At 71.4% G+C, this 24,454-nt stretch overlaps 2 protein-coding genes across 5 annotated transcripts in view; one reads left to right on the plus strand and one right to left on the minus strand.

Annotated features, from left to right (window-relative positions):
* Positions 1–2,235, plus strand: part of FASTK (Fas activated serine/threonine kinase) — a 16,184-nt gene extending 13,949 nt beyond the window's left edge. The window contains exon 10 of the mRNA XM_068933879.1: positions 1,529–2,235. Coding sequence (XP_068789980.1) covers positions 1,529–1,615 — 87 coding nt within the window. The 3' untranslated portion in view covers positions 1,616–2,235. The remainder of the gene's footprint in view (positions 1–1,528) is intronic.
* The window catches only part of SLC4A2 (solute carrier family 4 member 2), a 27,936-nt gene continuing 5,711 nt past the window's right edge, over positions 2,230–24,454 (minus strand). For 3 of the 4 annotated variants that reach the window (XM_068933875.1, XM_068933876.1, XM_068933877.1), the window contains 22 exons: positions 17,573–17,711; positions 12,007–12,172; positions 11,609–11,844; positions 11,294–11,418; positions 10,953–11,179; positions 9,881–10,017; positions 9,424–9,604; positions 9,173–9,308; positions 8,790–8,973; positions 8,513–8,627; positions 8,226–8,410; positions 7,672–7,885; positions 7,361–7,582; positions 6,428–6,576; positions 6,030–6,224; positions 5,694–5,927; positions 5,474–5,563; positions 4,807–4,973; positions 4,264–4,517; positions 3,861–4,030; positions 3,388–3,561; positions 2,230–3,179 (listed from right to left, as the gene is read on the minus strand). In XM_068933875.1, coding sequence (XP_068789976.1) covers positions 3,099–3,179; positions 3,388–3,561; positions 3,861–4,030; positions 4,264–4,517; positions 4,807–4,973; positions 5,474–5,563; positions 5,694–5,927; positions 6,030–6,224; positions 6,428–6,576; positions 7,361–7,582; positions 7,672–7,885; positions 8,226–8,410; positions 8,513–8,627; positions 8,790–8,973; positions 9,173–9,308; positions 9,424–9,604; positions 9,881–10,017; positions 10,953–11,179; positions 11,294–11,418; positions 11,609–11,844; positions 12,007–12,172; positions 17,573–17,632 — 3,702 coding nt within the window. In that variant the 5' untranslated portion in view covers positions 17,633–17,711 and the 3' untranslated portion in view covers positions 2,230–3,098. The remainder of the gene's footprint in view (positions 3,180–3,387; positions 3,562–3,860; positions 4,031–4,263; positions 4,518–4,806; positions 4,974–5,473; positions 5,564–5,693; positions 5,928–6,029; positions 6,225–6,427; positions 6,577–7,360; positions 7,583–7,671; positions 7,886–8,225; positions 8,411–8,512; positions 8,628–8,789; positions 8,974–9,172; positions 9,309–9,423; positions 9,605–9,880; positions 10,018–10,952; positions 11,180–11,293; positions 11,419–11,608; positions 11,845–12,006; positions 12,173–17,572; positions 17,712–24,454) is intronic. The other variant, XM_068933878.1, reaches the window with a different exon arrangement.

Consider the following 24,454-nt stretch of genomic DNA (forward strand, 5'->3'; position numbering starts at 1 on the left):
CTGTCCCAGCTGCCTTGCATGGTTTGCAAAAGGGGAAAAGGAAGTGAATGTCCTAATGTCCTGCACCTTGGTCTCTCATGCAGGCACCTTTTATAGGTGTCTCCATGGGAGGCTGAGGGTGCAGTCAAACCTCTGCAGAGCTATGTAGTCCGTGGGGTGTTTTGATGCTGCTCTCCACCGTTGCAGCTGGCCATACTGGCTTTTTGCTGCTCCTTGGAGGAGCCCTGTGCAGTGGGACAAGCCGCCTGTCCGTTGGCCAAAGCAGAAAGTGCCTGTTCCACATAGAAGGTGCTGTCCCCCCTTCCCCTTGCAGGAGCAGGCAGGGAGGCATGACAGAGGCAATCAGAACTAGCTGCAGAAGGATGCTGCTGCTGATCCTGCGCTGCAGGTGGGCACCTCTTTTGTGTGGCTCATCACTCTGCTCTTTCCTAGCTGCAGAGACAGCTGCCTGTGTGACGGGTTAGGGTTACACTGAAGCAGTAACTCAGCCTTCTGCCAGCTGCTGCGAGTGATGCTGCCCCTCCAGCTCCTGATTCAGTTCGCCCCTCTTGGGCATTACTCCACTTCTTCAGCCGCCTGCCTGTCCTGCTGCTGATGGTCAGCACATCTTGCTGTTCCTTGCTGGACAGGCCTAATGCATGCTGCCCACCCTGGTCTGATCCTCAGGCAGCAGTATGCCAAGCCTTGCTCGTTCCCTCTACCAGTAGGTTGTCCCTGTCCCTTTTGCTAAAAAGCGCCTTCCCCTAGTCTCCCCTTGCAGCCAAAAGGCAAACAAGACCCAGACCCCCCCCCCCCCACTCTCTACCACAGGAGTAGGGGGCTGGATGTTGCTCTTGATTCCTCATCGAGTGGTTGTTGACCTGGGTTCGAGGTTGTGTTAAAGCTGAAGAGACTCCCTAGTGCTAGACCCCTGCAGCACAATTTGGTCTCCCTGTATGCACACCTCGTGTTCGCTGGACCCCAGCCAGGCTGTGGTGGGAGATCACAGCCTGGGGCTGCAGTGTCTCCTGTGACCGTCTGCAGTGGGGGTACCATGCCGGAGCAGGTACCTGTCCGCAGCAGGTGGGGGGGGCGAGCTTCAGGGGCAAAGCATTTAGAGGGCAGCGGCAGCACGGGCAAGTTGCTCTTGGGCTCTTGCCTGCACCGGGGAGGCTGCCCCTTCACTATGCTTTGCCCTGCTGGTCCAGGGCTGAAATGCTGGAGTGGGGTGAAGGTCTTCTGCTCTAGCACTGGGCAGTCAGGGATGGGGGTGGGACACAGCGATGCCCCGAGCGCATGGCGCTGTGGCTTCTCTGTGCTTCCTGAGCTCTGGGGACAGATAAGCACTTCCTTTCCCTTGAGAAGAAAAAGGTCTTGACTCCCATTTCTCTCGCCCTTTCCCCAAAAGCCAATGCCCTGCTGCTGCCTCCAGCTAGGGGCAGGGTCCTGTCCCTGCCCCAGCCTCCGTGGCCACGGCAGGCTCTGGAGGGCAGGGGCAACGGCTCTGGTTGTGGTGCTCCACTGACGGGTTCTTGCTGTCCCGTTTCAGCTGCCATACACAGAGCTGGAGAAGGTGAGCGGCATCGAAGAGGCCAAGCACTATCTGCGGCAGAAGCTGAGGGAGCTGCGCTTCTGAGGGTCACTCTGCCCTCGTCTCGGTGGGCGCTGGAGACGGACGCACAGAGTCCCTTGCCCCAGGGCAGGGAGGGGGCAGAGAGCGGGCTGGGGGCACGCGTGTGCGCCAGCCCTTTCCCGTGGGTGGGGGGGACGGAGCTGCCCCCTTCCCTGGGGACGTGGGGGGGGGTTGTGGGGTTTGGCCTTGGGCACCTGCTGCTTGATGTGGGGCCAGGGGTAGTGTGAGATATTTATTGCCGTTAGCGTGGGGAAGGGGCGTGATTTGACTGGTGCGTAGTGGGAGTGTTTGGGTATATACTGCCTGGGGGTGGGACGGTCCCGCTGCCCCCAGCTCTGCCCTTAGGGGTCACCAGCTGGGCTGCAGCGGGGCCAGGCCCTGCCTGGGCTCGCGGCCGCGCTGGCAGGGTGGCCCCGGCGCCCCCGGACCCTCCGCTGGGAGGGAGGGAGCAGGGCTGCGCCCAGTGCTGCCGCGCGGGGCTGGGGCAGGGAGCGGGGCAGGGCTGCAGCCGCTGCGCACGGGGCCGACCCGGCCCGGGCTGGTTACGCGGGGCCCTGAGCCCGGGGTGGGGGGGTGCTTGGGAAGTGGGGGTTAAATTTACAATAAAACTGGTGAAAAACGTGCAAAGTCCATTCTGTTTATTAGTACAAGGCAGCAGCCTGCCTGCAGCCCGGGCCGGGCCTGGCATGAGAGCGCCCCCGACCCCCTGCCCCAGCGTCTGGGGGTGTAGCCAGCCCGACCCGGCCACGGGGAGCAGGCGCGAGGCCCCCGGCCGCTCCAGCAGCAGGGCCAGGACGCCGGGCCCCGGCGGCGTGCAGGCCGTGGGAGCAGAGCACCCTCGCCCCGCGGGTGCCCTGGGTGCCGCCTGCAGCCCTGCCCCAGGCGCGCGGGGTGCTCGGGGCCCGCCGCTGCCACCCCGGCCTTGGTCCCGGCCAGCGTTGCAAACGCCCCTCAGCCCTGTGCGCTCGTTATAAAGCTGTTTATTGCCATTTAAATTACTGTCTTAAATAAAACACCTGATTGTCTGGTTGGGGCCCAGGCCTGGCCGGGCTGGGGCCTGCGGCGGGGCTGGGGCGAGGGCACGGACCTGCAGGGCGGCAGCGGGCGCAGCGGCGCGCGGCGTGCTCCGGGGCCGGATCGGCCCCGCGGCAGGGTCACGATGTGTCCGACGGGACAGAAGGCGAGGCCCCGTGCCCGGTGCCACGGTGCGGGGCGCGTGGCGGGCCCCCTCCCTGCCCGGGGAGTCCCCAGCGGGGCAAGGCTGCGGGTGGCTTCTCTTTGGCAGGCTCCCCCAGCCTGGAAGGAGCGTTGCCCCCAGCAGCAGGCCCTGCCGTACGTGGCGAAGGCACGGGGCACACGGGGTGCCCTTCCCCAGCCGGACACGGCTCGTGCAGCCGCAGCCCTGGTCCCCGCGCAGGGCGACAGCGCCAGGGCCTGGCCGTGCCCTGCCCGCAGCCCGCGGGCGGCTCGCTGGCTGGCACGCGGCTCACACCGGCATCGGCATTTCGTTGTACTCGTCCACACCTTCCCGCTCGTCGAAGATGGGCTCGGCCTCGTCCGCGTCGAGCTGGGGGAGACGGCGGTGAGGGGCGGCGAGGGCGCGCTCCCTCGGCGCCAGCCTGGCCGCCCGCAGCACGGCGGAGGTGGGCAAGGTGGCGGCGTGCCCCAGCCCGTGCGCTGCCATCGCGGCAGACGCCATCTCCCGGGCCCATGTGGGGCGCTGCCCCGCGGGAGCCCTGCCCGCGGGCTGCGCAGGGCGCGGAGCGGGTACTTACACACTTCATCTCCCGGTCAGTGAAGATGCGGCTGAGCAGGCACATGCGGAGTGGCACGGTGAGGATGAGGATGAAGGGGAAGGCCAGGGAGGCCACCGTGGACATGACGGCCCAGAGCACGGCCAGGCAGGCCAGCTGCAGGCTGGTGAAGAGGTGCATGCGCAGCGTGCGCACCTGCGCGGGGACAGCAGTCAGCACCCGCGCCGCAGCCCGGGGCACGCGCAGCGCCAGCCCCGGCACACCCGCACCCAGCGGCGCCCCGGCCCGGCCGCGGCTCCCCCAGCCCTGCCCGAGGAGCTGCCCCCCACAACAAGGCTTTACCCAGCCTGTCCCGCAGGCGCCCGCCCCAGCACCCATCGGCCCCGGCGTTGGCGTAGCCAAGGGTGGCCCCGGCCTGCAGCTGCCCCGAGCCCGCGTCCTGCACCCTGCCAGGCCAGGCACGGCCTGCGCCCACCCACCCCTGGGACCCCGACCTTCTTGACGTAGGTGACGTCGGGGTGGTGCTTGGGAGGCATCAGCAGCAGCTGCAGGCGCTCGTAGAACTGGATGCCGTTGAGGGAGGTGACGCCCATGTAGAGGAAGATCCCGAAGAGCACGGCCAGCGGGATCTGCCGCAGCAGGTCCCCAATGACGATGGACAGGCCTGGGAAGAGCAGCGTCAGCCACGGAGCCCCAGGGAGAGGTCACTGGGGGCCCTCGGCTGGTGCCGAGGCCGGGGCCGACTGCCCTGCTCCACTGCTGCCCTGGCACCCCGGGGAAGGCCCTGCACTGCCGGCGCCCAGGACACCTGGCACTGTTCCCTACACGGTGCTGCCCGACCCCGTGGCCAGGGTCAGCACAGGAGCGGGACATGGTGAGGGAACCGGCTGGACCTACCCACGAGCACGGCCACCAGCAGCCCGGTGACCCGCTGCTCCTTCACCTCCTGGATCTTAGGTTTGTCGCCGGGCGCCACGGCCTTGCTCATGACGGTGAGGGCGTTGGCGTGCGTGACGGAGCGCACCGTGGCTGCCGCCAGCCAGGGCAGCCCAAAGAGCGCAAAGAAGCCGCCCATGGCCACGATGAGCAGGAGGTCAAGGTGGAACCCAGAGCCCTTCTGCAGCATCCGCTCCTTCTTGCTGATGATCAGCCTGGGGCACACGGGCAGAGTGTTGGCACAACACAACACGGTACGGCATGTCACAGCATGGCATGACAAGGCATGGCATGATGCATGGCATGGCACGGCATCACACAACACAGCATGGCACCGCATGGCACAACACAGCACAGCATGGCATGACACATGGCATGGCACGGCACAACACAGCATGGCAAGGCACGATGCACAGCACAGCACCACATAGCATGGTATGGCACGGTCTGCTACACTCGTGCTCCGCACAGCCCTGCTGAGCCCCCCTGAGCCTCCATGCTCACGTGGTGATCTGGGTCTCCATGAAGATGAGGATGAAGACAAGGACGGCAGGGAGGCCACTGGCCACCATCATCCACACGGGGAAGACGCTCTTCTCGCCCAGGGGGTTGATCACCCAGCCCCGCTTCTCCGGGGCCGTCACCGAGAACCCGCTGGGCACGCTCAGCTTCTGCAGGGAGAGGGGCAACGCTGGCACAGTGCTGCCGGCCCTGCTCCTCCCACCCGGCTGCGAGAGCGGCTACCCCACAGCGTGCAGCTCCCCGCTCCCAGGTCAGGCTCTGGGATTTGTCGGTGCCGTAATCCGAGCGCTGCTGGAGAGGCTGCCAGCAGCAGTGGCTCGAGGAGCCCTGCACAGCCAGCTGCAACCGGCGCCAACAAACCAGGCCAGCGGGGACGTGCAGGGAGAGACCAGGGTGCCGAGAGCTGGAGGTGCCTGAGCACTGAGGCAGCCGTGGTGAGGATGGACGCTGCTGAGTCCAGGCAAGCAGGACGGGGCCAGGCCCATGCTCTTTACACCAGCAGTCAGGAAAGCTGGCTGTCCTGGTTGCTGCCCAGGGGCAGAGCCGCCTCTCCAGCGCGGCACAAAGCTCATGAGCACCCAGGGCGCTGCGGGGCAGGAGGGCACAGGTTTGGCTGGGCATCGCTGTCCGGCACTGGGCGAGGGCTGACCTGTGTGTAGGTGTCCTGGATGCTATAGTCCACCAGCACCATGACCAGGATTGCAATGGGCACCCCAAAGTCCCCAATGAGCCGTCGGATCTGCAGAAAGAGCATCATCAGCCTGGCCCCAGCCCACCGTGCTCCCAGCGGGGGCTTGTCCCTGCCTCCCCGTGCTGGGCGAAGCCCCACGCCACCACCCCACTGCCACCCGCGCCGCCGCTCCACGCACCCGTCCAGGGAAGAACCGGCTGTTCTTGAACTTGCGCAGGAAGAAGGCGATGAAGAAGGTGCCGGCCATGAGCACCAGCGAGAGCAACGCTGTGTTGGGCTGTCCCGTCACCTTAGGCACAACGCGGCCCCACGTGCCATTCCTTGCGGCTGCGCTCGCGTTCCTCGCCGTCTCGGCCTCCCCATCCGTGGCGTTCACCTTCAGGCACCCGTGCAGCGGGTGCTCCTGGAAGATCTGCCGAGAGTGCGACGCTCAGCCCGGCCCTGCTGCCGTCCCCTGGGATGCCCCACCGCCCTGCCAGCCCGCGGACGCCCGGCCAACCCTGCTGCGGCTCACCTTGGCCAGCTTGGAGAAGGTCTCATAGATGAAGATGAGGGAGATGAGGAAGGCGAAGATCTCCTGGGTGAAGCGGGACACGAAGCGCACCAGGAAGCTGCCCTCAAAGGCCACCATGACCAGCACGATAAGGATGAGCCAGAAGCCGATCCAGACGCGCCCCACGAGGTACTCCAGCTCGTTGGACGTGCAGAACTGCCGGTGCCGCACGGACGGACGGACAGAGAGGCAGACAGACGGGCAGGTGTCAGCAGGAGGGGCAGTGCAGGGCCAGGGGCCGAGCCCTGGGCAGTGGGGCAGGGAGAGCAGCCAGGACGCAGCCCCCACTGCTCCTGCCCCCGGTACCAGCCCGGCCCCTGCGCAACCGCCGGGGCAGGAACAGGTCGCCCTGCTCTCACCGTGAAGAAAGCCTCCTCGAAGACGAGCAGGGGCCCTGAGAAGCCGATGACGAGCAGGGGCTGGGCCCCCAGCAGGCAGAAGAGGACGCCCTGCAGTGACGTGGAAATGATCAGCTCGGACACCCCGATCAGGTCCTGCGTCTTCTCCCCTGCGGGCAGCACAGGCTCAGGCACAGACAGGCGGGACAGGGCCCTTCCTCCTCACCCCGCGTCACTGCTGCTCGCTCCGGCCCCAGCCACAGCCCTGGCAGCTCCTACCCGCCTTCCTCGCGTAGGGCAGGTGCACGGAGCAGTGCATGGAGCCCCTGCTCCTGAAGTGCCCCCACGTACAGTGCCCCCATACACTGCACCCTGCTCCAGCTCCCCCATGCCCCACTGCTCCAGCCCAAGCCCCACTGCTCCAGCCCCCCCATGCCCCACTGCTCCAGCCCCCCCATGCCTTGCACTGCTCCAGCCCCCCCATGCCCCACTGCTCCAGCCCCCCCATGCCTTGCACTGCTCCAGCCCCCCCATGCCCCACTGCTCCAGCCCCCCATGCCTTGCACTGCTCTAGCCCCCCCATGCCCCACTGCTCTAGCCCCCCATGCAGTGCCCTGCTCCAGCCCCCCCATGCCCCACTGCTCCAGCCCCCCCATGCCTTGCACTGCTCCAGCCCCCCCATGCCCCACTGCTCCAGCCCCCCCATGCCTTGCACTGCTCCAGCCCCATGCCCCACTGCTCCAGCCCCCCATGCCTTGCACTGCTCTAGCCCCCCCATGCCCCACTGCTCTAGCCCCCCATGCAGTGCCCTGCTCCAGCTCCCCCATGCCCCACTGCTCCAGCCCCCCCATGCAGTGCCCTGCTCCAGCTCCCCCATGCCCCACTGCTCCAGCCCCCCCATGCCTTGCACTGCTCCAGCCCAGCCCGTCCTGCGCCATGTGCCCCCACACTCACCCAGCAGCCCTCCGAAGGTGATGGCAGGAGACAGTGCGGCAAAGTAGATGAAGATGACGGCGGCGATGCACTGGGGGTTCAGCGCATCCCGGAAGTCGCTCAGGTAGTGGGGGTACCGCCGCCGCACGTCACGGATCAGCCCCCCAAAGGGCCGGCCCGTGCGCCGCAGCGGGTCATCCTCCTCCTCGCCCTCGTCCTCCACCACCTTCAGCTTCAGCAGCGCTGCGCCGTGCCGACAGACGGATCGTGAGCGCCGGCCAGCCTGGGCGCGCACCCCTGGCCCTGCCCCGCTCCCAGCCCCACCCCGGCACCTTTCTCCTCCGGCGACTTGGGCTCCAGCAGCAGCCGCCGCTCCTGCTCTTCGCGCTTCTTGAGCATCTCGCGCTGGAAGTGGGCGACGCTGCGCAGCAGCTCCTCGCCCTGCACCTCGGAGGGCGGCAGCACCACGCTGCAGTCCAGGAACTCGTTGATGGCGTTGAGGAGGTCGTGGCGGTCGTCGGCCAGGTACGCGGCCTCGTGGAATTGCTGGACGGGGACGCCGTGTCAGAGCGCCCGGCCTGGGCGTCCCGGCTGCAGGGACCCCCATGGCCAGCCACAGCCGCAGCCCAGGCAGGGGATGAGGCCCCAGGACCCTCCACCCTCCACAGCCAGCCACAGCCACAGCCTGGGTAAGGGGACGTGGTGCCATCGCCCCACTTGGTGAGCCAGGGGGACGCAACCTGGTTGGGGACACAGCTGCGACATGGCTCCATGGGGACCACCACCCGCCAGGGCTGGCCATGGGGCCTCAGCCCAGGCAGAGGAGGCAGCTGGGACATTTCCCCGCGGGACGTGGCTCCATCAGGGCCTGGGATGCGGTACTCACCTTGTCAGACATGAGGGTGGAGATGGAGCGCCCGATCTCGTGGTAGTCCATGTGGGTGCTGCTGGGCCCCAGGAGCACAAAGAGGAACCGCACGGGTACAGGCACCTCCAGCACTGCGTCCAGCTCCACGGCCTCCTGCAGCCGCACGAAGGCCATGGTGGGCTGGTCCAGGAACTCCACGCAGCCTGCGGGGCGCAGCAGGTCACCGTGAGCGGGTCAGCGTGGCTGCAGCGGTCACTGCGGGTGCGCACACCGACCCCATGCCGCCCCACACCACCCCTCCGTACCCACAAGCACCACTGTGGCCTCTGCGTTGTCTGGGATCTTCTCCAGCAGCTTCAGCTCATGCTTGGACTTGGAGCGAGTGATGCCGGCAGGGGGTGTGGGGGTCAGGACCTCTCTCTGTGGGGACAGAGCGGCACGGTGACCGCATGCGGAAAAGCCGTGGGGCTGGAGCACATGCCGAGGACCAGGAGCGGTGGCAGGATGGGGAGGAGGGCACAGGGAGCGGGATGGAGAGGCTTCGGGTGGGGACAGAGCCGCAGTGTGGGGGACCCTGCTCACCTCTCGCTCCACGTCAACCCGCGTGTCATGCTCCACGGCCTGGCCGGCGATGAGGGGCTCAGTGACAGCCGGCTCGCTGCCCTCGCCCACGTGGTTGGTGCTGTGGTGGTGCACGAGCAGCGAGCCCAGGCTGCCAGCTGAGATGTTGCGTGGGAAGGAGAAGTCCTTCTCGTCGCTCGGGTGGCTGCAGGACAAACCCCGAGAACCGTTCATGGTGCCCAACAGCTCCACGTGCCCCAGGGACTTCCTGGGAGAGTGACTGCGGCCAGGACCTGGCACAGGCAGCCCAGCCGGTGCACTGGACACCAAGGGGCCTGGGGACGCTGCCATCCCCGTGGCTGTGGAGGGGGATGCGGGTCGCAGCCCCTGCGAGCACAGCTCACCTGTGCTTGAGCAGCAGCGCCCGCAGCACGTTGGCACGGTCCTCCGCCCGGATCTGGTCCGTGATGACCATCTGCTCCACCACCTGGTGAGCCACCCCCGGCAGCGTCTTCTGGTCCAGGTCGAGGAGCACAGCCCCTGGGGCGAGGGAGACGGGGCTGAGGCGAGCAGGGCCCTCGGTCAGCCCGGCCCTGCAGCCCCGGCACCTGGCACCATGCGGCGTGCCCTCGTGACGCCAGCTCTGCCTCCCTACCGTGGGACAGGGTCTTGCGCAGCTCCAGGAGGCTGCGGAAGGACAGCGAGGCCACATGTGGCTTGCCCCAGCGGTCCGTCTCCTCCTCCACGTCCTCCTCAAACTTGATCCAGCGAGCTGTCTCCTTCCACTGCAGCTCCTGGTTCTTGTCCACCACCAGCTCATTCAGCTCCACGAAGACCTGCCAGGCACAGCGGGGTGAGCACAGGGGCAGTGGGGAGACCCCACAAGGGCCCATGGCATCCATGTGCAGGCAGCCCCGTCCTTCACAGGGCAGCTGGTGAGATGGCCCCATCCAGCTGGTTCCCGTGGGAGCTGGTCCCCATGCTGGGCTCCATGCCCACGGCCCCATGCACGGCCCCGCACGCGGCACCAGGACACCCATGCACGAGGGTCCCGCTCCACGTGTGCCCGCCGGTGCATCGCCTGTCCCCACAGGGTGCACAGGACCCCGCACCTCGTGGGGCTGCCGGTCCTGCTTCCTGTGCCGCGTGCTCGGCTCCTTGTGGTCCTTGCTGACGTGCACCACTTGGGCCTTGGCGCTCTTCCGGACCAGGTGCCGGCGCACCCCAGGCACGTCCTCAAAGCGGTGACCTGTCAGAGACAGGGGAGGACACTGATGGTGACGGACGGACAACGGGCAGAGGTCACGGCTAATGCAGCGGCAGCCCTGCACACCGAGCCGTGGTGCTGGGGATGCCCCGAGCCCTGGCACCCGGTGTGCTTGGCACCTGGCAGACCTCAGGAGCTCCTCCCTGATGGCAACCAGGGGGTGCGAATCCCCAGGGGGACGCTCAGAGCACACAGAGCAGAGCTGGAGAAGGACAAAGACCATCACAGGTCTGGAGCACCTCGAGCAGCAGGGTGGGGGGACCCAACAGGGGTCTGCCAACTCGCGAGGCCTGCAGTGGTGGAGGGGATCGCCTGCTCACTGCTTTGCCAGCAGAACTGGCACCAGCGGCCAAGCAAGTAGGAGCCAAGCCCAGAACAGACAAAAGCAGGTGGACCCCCACACCACATGTGGTCACCTGTGAAAACCCTTGCCAACGGGCACTGTGGATGCCTAGCATTTACGTGGGCTCAAGAGGAGACACGATCAGGGCAGAGAGGTCCATAGGGAGCTGTTGAACGCAAAAGCGCTGCCCCTGGCTCAGGAAATCCCTGAGCTGCAAATGAGCAGCGGCTGGAGAGCACTCTGGAGAGGCATCATCGCCGCCCCAGGCAGCAGCGCCTGGCAGCCGGCCATGGCCAGATGCCGGCCTGGCCCGTTCCTGCCGCCTGGGGCAGGAGGTGCTGGCAGGCCCCCGTGGCGCTGCCCAGCGCCGAGCGGGCAGCAGAGCCAGTGCCCGGCCGCAGCCCTGGGGGGCCCTGGGTGCCCACCGACCTGCCGCCCCGTGCACCGCTGGTCCTTGTGCCTTGCAGAGACGGGCAGCGCTGCCCGTGCAGCTCCAGCGCCAGCTCCCAGGCTGCGGCGTCCTGCCCCACCGCCAGCGCCCGCGCTCCCCAGGGCCGGGGCGAGACACACTCACTCTTCATGTAGTCCAAGTCGGCCGAGGCCAGCGTCTGGGCCTCCGACTCGTCCGTGGGCATCTTCTGGTACTGCGCCTGCTCCGCGCCCGTCATGCTGCCGATCCGCCGCCTCTCGTGCAGGTTGTAGCTGCGGTGCCCCGGCTGCGACTTGGGAACCGGGCGCCCGGGGGAGCCGGCCTCGTCGGCGGCCGGCCCCTCGGCGGGACGCCCCTCCTCGACATCGGGGCTGCAACACGGACGCCCGTGGCTGGGGCCGCCCGGCTTCCCCCGTCCCTCGAGAGCCCCGGCCGAGCTCAGAGCGAGCCCGCGGCCGCGCCGGCCAGCCCCCACCCTGGCTCACCTGGCTCCCTTGGCTTCCTTGGGCGACACGGACCCGCAGGACTCTGCGGGGGAGCCCGGCACCGCCGTGGGGGCTGCCGACTCCTCTGCCCGCCGGTCGGGGACCTCATCCTCCTGGAGGAAGAACTGAGAAAAGGGGCATGAAGAAACCCACCGCGGTGCAGCCGCCTGCCTGCCCACCAGCCCCACGGACACCACCAGCTCCGGCCCCTCTCCGACCCGCCTGGCGCCCGCCCTGCAAACCCAGCGTCCTGGAGCACGGCTGGGCCACGGCAGCCAGCCCTGCCCCGCACGCAGCGCCCAGACCCGGCCGCACCTGCACCGCCTCCGAGGGGCCGCCCTGCAGGAGCTCCTCTGCCGACCGCTCCGTCTCAGTGTCGCACGCCTCGTCCTCATCCTCTTCAGCCTCCTCAATGGTGGGGGTCTCGCCAGGGGCAGATGCCCGGTGGTGCTTCTTCTTGCCCTTCTTCTGCACCCCCTTCTTCCGGCGGGTGTCGGGGGGCAGGTGGGTGGAGAGCGGGTGGTGGATGTGGTGGGACGACTGGCGGTGATCTGGAGAGGACACGGCCAGGCGTTGGCCTGGTGCCACCCGTCCCCGGGACCCTGCCCGGTGCCAGCAGCACCAGGCGCTGCCCAGGCCCCCGGGCTTGCGCAGCCACAGGGCACAGCTGGCCCTGACAGCGGCTGTGCTCCGGCGCCCCGGACCCCACTCACACTCAAAGTCCTCCTCGCTGTAGCTGCGGCCAGCCTCCTCCACGTTGCGGGGGTAGGAGTCGCACAGGATCTCCTCGAAGCGCTCCACGCCCAGAGCCTTGTTCAGGTCCTTCTCCTCCTCCTCCCCAAACTTGGGTGAGCCGGGGCCCAGGGCATCCTGCTCAGGCTGTGGGCCAGGACTGGGGCTGAGTGGGCAGTGGGCACCGCCGCTGCCGGGGGCCCGGTGCCCCCTTCACTGCCGCCCTTCGCAACACCCGCACCCAGCGCGCCCAGGACCATGCACCTCCGGTGCCACGCGCCCTTTGCACCGTGCACCCCTGGCGCACCCCAGACCTGGCACCTCGGTGCCCCCGGTGCCGTGCATCCCCGGCACACCCCAGACCTGGCACCTCGGTGCCCCCGGTGCCGTGCATCCCTGGCACACCCCAGACCTGGCACCCCGGTGCCATGCACCCCTGGCGCACCCCAGACCTGGCACCCCAGTGTCCCCCGGTGCCGTGCACCCCTGGCGCACCCCAGACCTGGCACCTTGGTGCCCCCGGTGCCGTGCACCCCGGCGCACCCCAGACCTGGCACCCCGGTGCCCCCAGTGCCGTGCATCCCTGGCACACCCCAGACATGGCACCTCGGTGCCCCCGGTGCCGTGCATCCCTGGCGCACCCCAGACATGGCACCTCGGTGCCCCCGGTGCCGTGCACCCTGGCGCACCCCAGACCTGGCACCCCGGTGCCCCCGGTGCCGTGCATCCCTGGCACACCCCAGACCTGGCACCCTGATGCCGCGGTGCCATGCACCCCTGATGCACCCCGGACATAGCATCCCAATGTCCCCAGTGCCATGCACCCCTGATGCACCCCAGACCTGGCACCCCAGTGTCATTGGTGCTATGCACCCCTGACCTGGCACCCCAGTGTCCTCAGTACTGTGCACCCCCGATGCACCCCAGACCTGGCACCCCAATGTCCCTGGTACCGTGCACCCCCGATGCACCCCACACCTGGCACCCCAATGTCCCCGGTGCACCATGCACCCCTGGCGCACCCCAGACCTGGCACTCCATTGTCCCTGGTGCCGTGCACCCCTGGCGCACCCCAGACGTAGCACCCTGGTGTCCCCGGTGCCGTGCACACCTGGTACACCCCAGACCTGGCACCCTGGTGTCCTTGGTACTGCGCAGCCCGACGCACCCCAGACCTGGCATCCCAATGTCCCCGGTGCACCAGGCACCCCTGGCGCACCCCAGACCTGGCACTCCATTGCCCCCGGTGCCGTGCACTCCTGGCGCACCCCAATGTAGCACCCCAATTTCCCCGTGCCGTGCACGCCTGGCACAATCCAGACCTGGCACCCCGGTGTCCCGGGTGTTGAGCCGGCGCTGCCGCTCCCTCTGGGTGCATGCGGGCCACGGGGGCTACCGCAGGCAGTGCGGAGGGTGCGGGGGGTGCAGGGTGTTGAGTGCAGGGTCGGGGGTGCAGGATGTAGGGTGCAGGGTGAGGGGTGCAGGGTGCTGGGTGCGGGCCCCGCGCCAGCTGGTCCTACCTGAGTCATGGCGGAGCCGCGCTCCCGCTCCCGCTCCCGCTGCGGCTTTTGCAGCGCTTTATCCGGGCAGCGCGGCCCGGCCGGGAAGGTCACGGCGGCGGCGGCTCCGTCCCCCGCGCTCGCCAAATATTGACGGAGCCGCCCGGCGCGCCCCGCTCAAGGTGACAGCGGCTCGCAGAGGGCACCGGGCTGCGCTGGCAGCATCCCGGGGCTGCACCGGGGAGCCGGAGCCCCCCGCCGGGACGCCGCAGCCTGCGCTGCCGCCACCCCCCGCGAATGCATGGAGCGGGCGGGCTGCGCGGTCCCCCGTGATGTGCACGCCCCCCCACTCCGGTCTGCACGGCCCCCCCCCGTGAATGCACAGCCACCTCGGTCTGCACGGTGCCCCTCCACTACTGCACGGCCCCCCCCTCCGGTCTGCACTGCCCCCCCCGCTAATGCATGGCCCTCCCCGGTCTGCACGGTGCCCCCCCGCTATTGCACGGCCACCTCAGTCTGCACGGCCCCCCCCACCACTAATGCATGGCCACCTCGGTCTGCACGGCCCCCCCCCCCAGCTAATGCACGGCCACCTCCGGTCTGCACAGCCCCCCCCCGTGAATGCACAGCCACCTCGGTCTGCACGCCCCCCCGTCCCGCTATTGCACAGCCACTTCGGTTCCCCCCCCGCCCCCACTAATGCACGGCCATCTCCGGTCGGCACAGCCTCCCCCCGCCCCAGTTAATGCATGGCCATCTCTGGTCTGCACGGCCCCCCCCCCCCCGGCTAATGCACGGCCACCTTGGTCTGCACGCCCCCCCCGTCCTGCCATTGCATGACCACCTCGGTCTGCACGGCGCCCCCCCCCCCCCCCCCCCGCTATTGCACAGCCACCTCCGGTCGGCACGGTGCCCCCCCACTATTGCATGGCCACCTCAGTCTGCACGGCCCCCCTGCTAATGCATGGACACCTCTGGAATGCACAGCCCCCCCCACCACTAATGCATGGCCACCAGGTCTGCACGGCCCCCCCCCAGCTAATGCACGGCCACCTCCGGTCTGCACAGCCCCCCCCCGGCGAATGCACAGCCACCTCGGTCTGCACGCTCCCCCGTCCTGCTATTGCACAGCCACTTGGGTCTGCACGCCCCCCCCCCCCCACTAATGCATGGCCATCTCTGGTCTGCACGGCCCCCCCGCCCCGGCTAATGCACGGCCACCTTGGTCTGCACGCCCCCCCGTCCTGCCACTGCATGACCACCTCGGTCTGCACGGCGCCCCCCCCCCCCCCCGCTATTGCACAGCCACCTCCGGTCGGCACGGTGCCCCCCCGCTATTGCACGGCCACCTCAGTCTGCACGGCCCCCCTGCTAATGCACAGACACCTCTGGGATGCACAGCCCCCCCCACCACTAATGCATGTCCACCTCGGTCTGCACGGCCCCCCCCCAGCTAATGCACGGCCACCTCTGGTCTGCACAGCCCCCCCCGATCCACACAGCCCCCCCCCCCGGTCTGCCCGCCCCCACCCCGCTACGCACCGCCTCGCCCCCGGGACGAGCTGCCGCTCCCCCCGGCGCTGCACGGAGCGGGTCGGGCTGCGCGTCGCCCGCTGCTGCTCGGACCGCTGCGCTGCACGGTCACCCGCGGGGCTGCACTGCCAGCTCGCCCGGCACTGCACGGCTGGCCCTGTCCCCCCCGGCACTGCAGCCCTTCCCCTGTCCCCCCAGCACTGCACCCCTTCCCCTGCCCCCCAGCACTGCACCCCTTCCCCGTCCTCATCACTGCACCCCTTCCCCATCCTCATCACTGCACCCCTTCCCCTGCCCCCCCGGCACTGCACCCCTTCCCCTGCCCCCCATCACTGCACCCCTTCCCCATCCTCATCACTGCACCCCTTCCCCTGCCCCCCCGGCACTGCACCCCTTCCCCTGTCCCCATCACTGCACCCCTTCCCCTGCCCCCCCATCGCTGCACCCCTTCCCCCCCCCACACTGCACCCCTTTCCCTCTCCCCCCGGCACTGCACCCCTTCCCCTGCCCCCCCATCACTGCACCCCTTCCCCCCATCACTGCACCCCTTCCTCTGCCCCCCCGACACTGCACCCCTTCCCCTGCCCCCCCATCGCTGCACCCCTTCCCCTGCCCCCCCATCACTGCACCCCTTTCCCCACACACACTGCACCCCTTCCCCTGCCCCCCATCACTGCACAGCTCCCCTCGCCCCCCATCACTGCCTGGCTCCATCACAGCACGGCCCCCGCCCGGGCAGCGGCTCCAACCCCCCCGCAGCCCCCGCTCCCCCCGGCCGCCCCCAGGTGCCCGTCTGGCGCTGGCCCCCCCGCGCTCCCTGCCCCCCCGACCCGGGCGGGACGAGGCCGGCCGCAGCCCCCAGGTCGTGGGGACGGGGTCCGCAGGGAGGGGGCGGGTGCAGCGTGACGCCCCCCACCTCCGGCACGGGGCCGGGGGGGCGCCGGGGATCCGGGCACCTCCGAGGACCCCACGGCGCTCCGCAGCCCCCTCCTGCAGCCCGTCTGGTCTCCCACCCACCAGCGCCGCGACGCTTCATCCAGCCGCCCCGCGTCCTCCGCCACCCCGGCCACCGCCGCCGCCGTCCCCAGCCGGCCGCGACCCAGCGCCGCGTCCCCGGGCGCCCCCTCGGTGGGACGCCGGGCCGAGCTCTCGCCCCCCAGCCCAGCGGGGCACCCGGCGCCCAGGAGCGGCCCCGGCTGCCGCGACGCCCCCGGGCGCGCCTGGCCCCGGACAGACGGGGACGGCGGTCCCCAGGGGGACCCGGCGGGCGCGGGGAGCCCGGCCGGGCGGGTGCCAGGCCACGGCTTACCCGGGAGTCCAGGAGGAAATCCATGGAGGAGCGAGGAAGGGGCTGGGGGGAGCGGCAGGTCCCGGCCCCGATCACGTGCGCCGCGGCGGAGAGCGGCCCGACGGCGCGGGGCAGCCGGGAGCGCACGGCGAAGGGGTAATCATTAACCGCGTCGAGCCGCCGGCAGAGCCCTCAACCCGCAACGGCGCAGGCAGCGCGGGCGGCCCCGGCGCGGGGCGCTCCTGCGGCCGGCAGGACGGACGGAGGGACGAGCGCCTGCTGCTCAGCTCAGGCCCCGCAGCCCCCTTCCCTCGAGGGCGCCAAGAGGGGCTGGCGGCTGTTCTGCACGGCCCTGCCCCACGGCCACGCAATGGGGCTGGAGACAGGCACCCCTGCCCCACAGCCAGGCAATGGGGCCGGAGCTATGCAACTCTGCCCCATGATCAGGCAATGGGGCCGGAGCCAAGCAGCCCTGCCCCACGGCCAGGTAATGGGGCTGGAGCCAGGCAGCCCTGTCCCATGGCTGTGCAATGGGGCTGGAGCCAGGCAGCCCTGCCCCACGGCCACGCAATGGGGCTGGAGCTATGCAACCCTACCCCATGATCAGGCAACGGGGCCAGAGCTATGCAACTCTGCCCCATGGCCGTGCAGTGGGGCCAGAGCCAGGCAATGGGGCTAGAGCCTGGCAGCCCTGCCCCACGGCCACGCAATGGGGCTGGAGCCAGGCAGCCCTGCCCCACGGCCATGCCATGGGGCTGGAGCTAGGCAGCCCTGCCCCACAGCCGTGCAATGGGGCCGGAGCTATGCAACCCTGCCCCACGGCCAGGTAATGGGGCTGGAGCCAGGCAACCCTGCCCCATGACCAGGCAATGGGGCTGGAGCCAGGCAGCCCTGCCCCACGGCCATGCCATGGGGCTGGAGCTAGGCAGCCCTGCCCCACAGCCGTGCAATGGGGCCGGAGCTATGCAACCCTGCCCCACGACCAGGCAATGGGGCTGGAGCCAGGCAGCCCTGCCCCACGGCCGGGCAGCGGGGCCAGGCAGCCCCACGGCATCCCTCTGGTCCCGCATGCCTGGGAGGGCTGTGCCGTGCCCCCGGGGTGGCCGCGGGCCAGATCCCACCGCGGCTCCCGCCCCGCCGGCTGCATCCCTGGGGCCCCAGGGCCCCGCCAGGGCTGCAGCCCCAGGACGGCGGGGCCGAGCCGGCGCCGCCCGCGGAGGCACTTACGCTCTCGAAGGCCGACGAGACGATGTGGTGGATCTCGGAGGACACCTGGGAGCGACTCATGGCGCAGCGGCGGGTGCCAGCCCGCTTAGCCCTTCTCCTTCTCGCGGGGACTCAGAGGACGGTGTTGGGGCAGCATAACCTGGGGAGCGGAGCAGAGGGGCTGAGGGTGGGCAGCTGGCGGGCTCCCCCCGAGCCAGGGTCGCCCCGCGGGGAGCGCGAGGCCGTGGCGGCGGGCGGATCACGGAGCCGGGCCGGGGGCCGCCGCTCCCCGCCGCTGACCCGGGGCCGGAGGAAAGACAACAGAGGAGCGGGCTGCGCTCCGGGACTGGCTCCAGCGCGGTTTGTCTTGGCTGCCGGGCCGGAGCTGGGGAGCAGGGCCAAGAGGAGCGCGGCGAGAGCAGCGCCCGGGCCGCCCCCGGCGCCCCGCGCCTGACCCCGCGGCCCGGCCCCGGCCCGCTCCCATCCCGCCCTCCGCCTGCGCCCACACTTGCCCTCGGCCGGACCCGGCCGCCGGTGCCCCGGCCGCCCCGGATTTATCGTCTCCGGAGGGGGCCCCACGTGACGGAGGGGCCCGGGCAGCGCGGCGGGGCTGGATGACTGCGCCTCACGCGGTTACTCACCCGGCCCGTCACGGGCAGCCGCCCGCCGCCGCCCCGCCGGGGGCCGGCACGCTCCGGAGCAGCCCCCTGCCCCTGCCCGGGCTGCCGGTGCCGGGCAGCTGCGCGGGAAACCTGCCGGCTCGGCAGCCGGGCTCCCGCTCTCCCTGCGGGGCTCCCGGCGGCCCCAGCCCCGGCTCCTCCCCGCCGGGTGGAAACTGCCAGCCGTGAGCCGCCGTTTCCGCGGCCGGCCGGGGGTTTTCCAGCGGCTGGGAGCAGCGGCGAGCTCCGGGCCGGCCCCGCACCGCCGCCCTTGCCAGCTCGGGGCTCATCCCCCGGCAGCCCGGCCCGGCGCGGCGCGGCACGGCCGGGGCAGGCGCCATGCAGATAAGGCCGGTGTTTGCACGCGGCCCCCCCCGGGCCGGCGCACGAGGGCACGTCCCGCCTCGCCTCCCCGCGGCACGGGAGGGCACCGGGTGGCGGCGCCTGGCGGTGCCGCGCGCCCGCACGCGCCAAGGTCTCGGCGGCTCCGCGGGCCGCAGGGAGGCAGAGCCCGGAGCGCCGGCACCGGCTCCCCCGGCTGCTGGCACGGGGCCACGCGCGAGGCAGCGCCCGCCGGCACCGGGGCGTCCCGCGGCCGGCCCCGGCAGCAGCCCCCGCGGACGCCCCGCAGCTGGGCCCTGCCCCGGGGACCCCGGCGGCGCCCGGGGGGCTGCCCCTCTCCCGGAGCCGCCCCGGCGGAGGCCCGGCCGCGCCGCGGCTGAGGACGGTACCTTGGGCGCGCACGAGGCCGCGGCCGGCACGGCGCTCCCTCCGCAGCGGGCTGCTCCGCTCCGCTCTGCCCGGCTCCGGCTGCTCCCTAATCCCCGCGCCCCGGCCGGGGCCGGAGCCAGAACTGCCACATTCCAGCGGAGCGAGCGCGGATTAGCCGACCCGCCGCGCCGCTCTCCCGGGGCGCCCGCCAAGCCGCAGCCCGCGGCTGCCACTCCCCCGCGCTGGCCCGCCGGCCGGGCGCAGGCGCGCGGCGGCACGGACGGGACGGGACGGGACGGGACGGGACGGGACGGGACGGGACGGACGGGCAGCCCTGACCCACCGCGGCCCCGGGTGTGCCGATCTGAGCCAGCCCCAGGCACCGCGTGCTGAGCCGAGCTGGCCCCGGGCACCGCGTGCCGATCTGAGCCAGCCCCAGGCACCGCGTGCTGAGCCGAGCTGGCCCCGGGCACCGCGTGCCGAGCTGGGACGGCCCCGGGCACCGTGTGCCGAGCCGAGCCGGTCCCGGGCACCATGTGCCGAGCCGAGCCGGCCCCAGGCACCATGTGCCGAGCTGAGCCGGCCCCAGGCACCCCATGCAAAGCCGAGCCGGCCCCGGGCACCCCATGCCGAGCCGAGCCGGCCCCAGGCACCCCATGCAAAGCCAAGCCGGCCCCGGGCACCCCATGCCGAGCCGAGCCGGCCCCGGGCACCCCATGCCGAGCTGGGACGGCCGTGGCCATGAGCCACCTCCCCACCTGGCGCAGCCCACAGCAGCCCCATCCCGGGAACGCGGCGCCCCAGGAGCTGCACCGCAGGGCCTGGGGGGGACGAGCCGGCAGCGCAGGCTCCCTCCCGGCCCCGACAGAGCGGGGTCCCTCAAATCCCACCCCCAGTCTGGCAGGACCCCGGGGTGGCGCAGCGGGGCACACCCTGGACCCCGCGCCCACGGGACAGCCGTGCCCAGGCTCTGCCAGCGCTCGGCAGCCCGCGCTCGGCGCAGCCCGGTCCCTGCAGCCCTGCGCCTCCCTGCAAGCGGGGCGCGCGGGCTCCGGCGCGGCGAGAGTGGTGCGCGCGCTCGGCTCGTGGGCACGGCCGGAGGTGCTGCGGAGCGAGGCGAGATCGGCGGGGCAGAGCCTTTCTGCCGCCCGGCCTCGCTGCGGGGCCGCGACGGCGTCACCCCGCTCGGGGGGCCGAGCCCGCGGGTCGGTGCTGACGGGAACGCAGTGCTGGGCCCTGCTGCGACCAGCATGTGCCGGGGTCCGTGCGGGCGGGCGCTTGCTGCTCCCCGGCTCTAAGCAGCTCCCTGCATTTAATCCCGGCTGCAGCTTGCAGGGATTAGAGCCTCGTAAACACATTTGGGATTGTTCTTCAGGAAAGCGGAGCTGGGAAGCGGCCCCGAGCTGCGTTCTCACGGGCTGCCGGTGCCGGGGAGTCAGGTGCCGCGCGCGGTCCCAGCCCCGCACCGCTGGGCGCCAGCCGTGAGCGCCCGTCCCCGGAGGGGCTCCGCACCCTGCCCCGCGCGGCCCACCAGCCCTTCTGCCGTCCCCAGTGCCACGCGGATGGCCGAGCTGGTGCCGCCAGACCCGGCTCCGCTGGGGACTTGCAGCGCCCGGGAGCCCTTGGCCTGACCCCCCTGGAAACGGTGACGCACAGCTGGCGACGGGGCACTTCTGCTTTCCGTGCCGGCAGCTGAGTCACCCGCCAAGGACGGCTGAGCAGCCCGGGTGGAAACTACTCAGCAGCTTGTGCCTGTCCCGGAAAAGGAGCCCACGAGCCAGGCCTGAGTCAGGAGTGTCCTCGCCTGCACCAGCCCCGGCACTGCCCGAGCGGCTCCAGAGCCTGCTCGTGCAGGAGCTGGGACGGCTCCTCCCCGGGGGGCTCCCGGAGCCCCCAGCCCACGGCAACCTCGCTCCGGCCTGGGACGGCTCCTCCCCGGGGGGCTCCCGGAGCCCCCAGCCCATGGGAGCCTCCCTCGGGGACAGGAGGATGTTTGAGTAACTGATCCTGATAAGCCGGGACGATTAGCGCCTTGCCGGCATGGGGCTGCCCTGCTGCAGCTCCGCCTGCGCCGTCCCCACGCCTGCAGCAGCTCAGGAACGTGCTGCTCCGGCCATCCGCATCCCGCCGGAGAACCTGCCACCCAGCCGCCCCCAGGCGCCTCCAGCACGGCCCAACGGCCCACGCTGCGTCCCCGGCTCCCCGAGGGCTCCGGGATGCGGGCAGGACGCCTGGGTCCCCTTCCCGCCGCGGGGGCAAGGGGTGAGCTGCGCCAGCCCTGGGGCCACGAGGACGGGGCTCTGCCGTCGCCTGCCGGCTCCCCCGGCCCCCAGCAGCTGGGGCTGCCCTCGGGCAGGAGCCCGCCTCGAGGCCACGGGCCCCCGCTGCGGCCCGCCGGGGCCGGGCTGGCAGGTGGGACAGGGCCGGCAGCAACACCCTGCGCAGGAGCCGGTCCCGCAGCGCGCCATGTGCTCCTTTTCCCAGGGCTTTTAAGTGCAGCACAATGGGCTCTTGTTTGGAGGGAACAATCCAGCTCAGATAAGCAGGGCAGGTCTGCAGATATGGAGATAGGGCTGCCAACACCGCTCTGCTCCATTAATTACTGGCTGGCTCCGATTAGTGCCTGTGCGTGAGCCGGCTCGGCTGCTCCCACCTCGGTGCTGCAGTCGCATTCCAGGGACTAGCCCCGACCTGCCGGCCTGATCCCGCCTAAGACGATTACAGGGCATCGCATCGCCTGCGCGGCCGGCCAGCACCACACCCGGCACGGCCTGGGAGCCGGCCGCGGGCGCCCCGGGGCCGCTGCTCTGGAGGGGCCGCTCCGCCTGCAGCCCCGCACCCGCAGCCCTGGCACAGGCAGGGACCTGCAGCCCCGGCGCGGGCAGGGACCCGCACCCAGCCCCGGTGCAGGCAGGGACCCGTGGCCCGCAGCGGCCGCGTTGGGCAAGGCCAGGAAGTGAGGAAAGGCCGGCGGGTTGCGCCAGGTTCGCCCCGCGGCTCTGCCGCGGCCGGGCTGCAAGGGCAGCCGGCAGCCCCTCTCCCAGCCTCGCGCCGGCCGGGCTCAGGGCGTCCCCAGCCGCGGCGCAGAACTGGCCACCCTGCCTGCGAGCGGGAGGCAGCGCCCGCCGGAGCCGGGGGCTGGCGAGGGCAGAGCTGCCGCCCTGCGTCGATGCCGTGAGGGCACAGCGGCCCTGGGGGGCTCCCGGCTGCCCCCTGTGCCCTGCCCCGCACCACCCAGCCGGGAACAGGCGGCAGCGCTGGGGAGCCGACCCCTGAGCACTGGCTCGGTGCAACGTGTGCCCTGTGCCTCCCCGAGGGGCTGCAGCCGAGCACGTGTGCGCACTGCGGCCGCCGACCACCCTCCAGCGCTGCTCCCAGCCCGGCCGGCACTGCTGTCCGCTCCCTGCCTCCCCGTAAGCACGCTGCGCCCCCCACGCGCCCCCCACCCCACTGTTTGCGTGCTCCAGCGGTGCGTGCGCTCGCCCCACGCGCACGCTCCCTGCGGGTGCCGCGCGTGCATGTGCAAACCGCTCAGCCTCCGCCGGAGGAGCGCTGCCGCGAGCGAGAAACACCCCTTTACGCAGCCCCTTTTCACAAGCAGACCCCTCCGTCCCAGCGCGCCTGCCCACGCCGCGAGGACGCCGCAGGCTCGGCTCTGCTGTGACGCCGGCCGCAGGCTCCTGCCCGGGAAAGGCGCTGGGTGCCGCGAACCGCGCCAGGCGTGCCGCGAGGAGCCCAGCTCCCACGCGGGGGCCGGAGGGAGGTGCGGTGCAGCAGCGGGATGGGAGCTGCTGACCCGGTTCTCCCTGCTGACGCCCTGCTGCCACCTCTAAGCCCTGGGGACCACCGGGAGCAGTGCTGCACCTTCCCCGTCGCTGACAGCCCCGGAGCATCCCTGCGCCAAGCGGGGAGTCCCGCAGGGACCTACGGCTGCTTTCGGAGGGGCAGGTCTGAGCGAGGCAGCAGTAGCCCAGGGCTCGCCCCAGGTGCCCGGCCGGCCACACATGCAAACACCCAGAGCTCGGCTGCACCCGGGAGCAGGGCTGCTGCCAGCTGGCCTCTCCCCCGGGCTGTCGAGGGGGCTCTGGGCTCTGCACCCAGGGCTGGTGAGGTCCGCTCGGGCCATCCTGCCCTGCCCCGGGCTGGCAGCAGGAGCGTGCCGGAGCCTGCGCTGCTGCAGCGCCACGTCCGAGACGGCCTCCGAGCCGGGAAGCTGCACATCCGTGGCCCTGGAGCACAGCCACGGCACGGTGACACGTGCTGCCCGCAACTCGGCAGGGCAGGTTCTCCCCGCCGCCGCGAGCACGGCCTGCAAACGCTGCCCGGGCCCCAGCACCAGCGAGGAGCTGGGAGCTGCTCCCAGCCGCGGCCTGGCCCAACGCGCGCGGACAACCGGCACGCTCACCCCGCACGCCACGGCGCGTCCTCCGCCACTGCCCTCCTCGCCCGCGGCCAGCGCCAGCCGCTGCTCCTCCGCCACGGCCCGTCTCTCCAGGCACGCTCGCCGCAGCAGAGCTGGCTCCCATCCGCAGGGAGCCGGAGCACGGGGCTGTTTTCTCCACCTGCTGCCACAAACTGTCACCGAAGCAGGGACTGCCCAGAGCCCCGGGACGCCCGCCAGGGAAGGGCTGCTCCCATGGTGGTGGTTGCTGCTTGCGTGGGACTGTAGCACCCTGCAGCCAAGGGCCGCAGCAGAGCCGGCCGCGGCAATGCTTCCCGCTGCCCAGGCGCGAGCCGGACACCATGCCGTGCCGTGCCCCTACGCCACGCCTGGCGGGAGCCGCCGCGCTCCCGCCACAGCCGCCTGCGCGCACGCGGCTCCCGGGCGCTGCAGCCTCCTCTGCAGCCCCAGCAGGTGCGGCAAAGCCCCCCGACAGCGCCCCAAGCAGCACAGCCCCCCAGGGTGCCGGGCACCAGCGCAGCTTAGCACTGGAGGGAGCCGCGGCAGCGCGAGGGGCTGCAGCACGGAGCTGCGGAGCCGGCAGCCCTGGGGACAGCCGCGCTGCATGCGCCCTCCGCTGGGGACAGGCCACGGGCAGACGGGACCTCCGCTGGGGACGCAGGCAGAAACGGATGAGCAGGACGCCGGAAGCTCGTCGCGGCCTGCTCTCGGCCCTTTCGCAACGAGCCCGGCAGGAAGCGCTGCCTGCGCTGGGCAGGGCCGCGGGCCGGCGCGACGGCGGGGGACAGCTGCCTGCAGGAGCCCGCCGGGCCGGCTGAGCACAGCCACGGAGACACGGCTCGCACCGGGCACCAGGAGCAGTGCCAGGGCGAGCGGGGTCACCGCACTGCACTTGGACACCACCTGGCCCTGGGTCTGCGGCTCCCGCCCCCTTGGCCCGCTCCAGCAGGAGGAAGAGGAGGAATTTGGTTGGAGCGAGCGCTAATCCGCACGGCTGCTCCTCATCCAGGACATTCCTCAGGGGCTCTAATGTTCCAGGTGCAGGAGCCAAGAGGAGCCGGCCCGGGCAGGACGGGCCCCCAGCAGCCCGCGCGACGGTGGTGGCGGCCAGCACAGCACCTGCTCTGCCCC

This window comes from Struthio camelus, chromosome 2, assembly GCF_040807025.1.
Source record: "Struthio camelus isolate bStrCam1 chromosome 2, bStrCam1.hap1, whole genome shotgun sequence".
NCBI classification, from domain to species: Eukaryota; Metazoa; Chordata; class Aves; order Struthioniformes; family Struthionidae; genus Struthio; species Struthio camelus.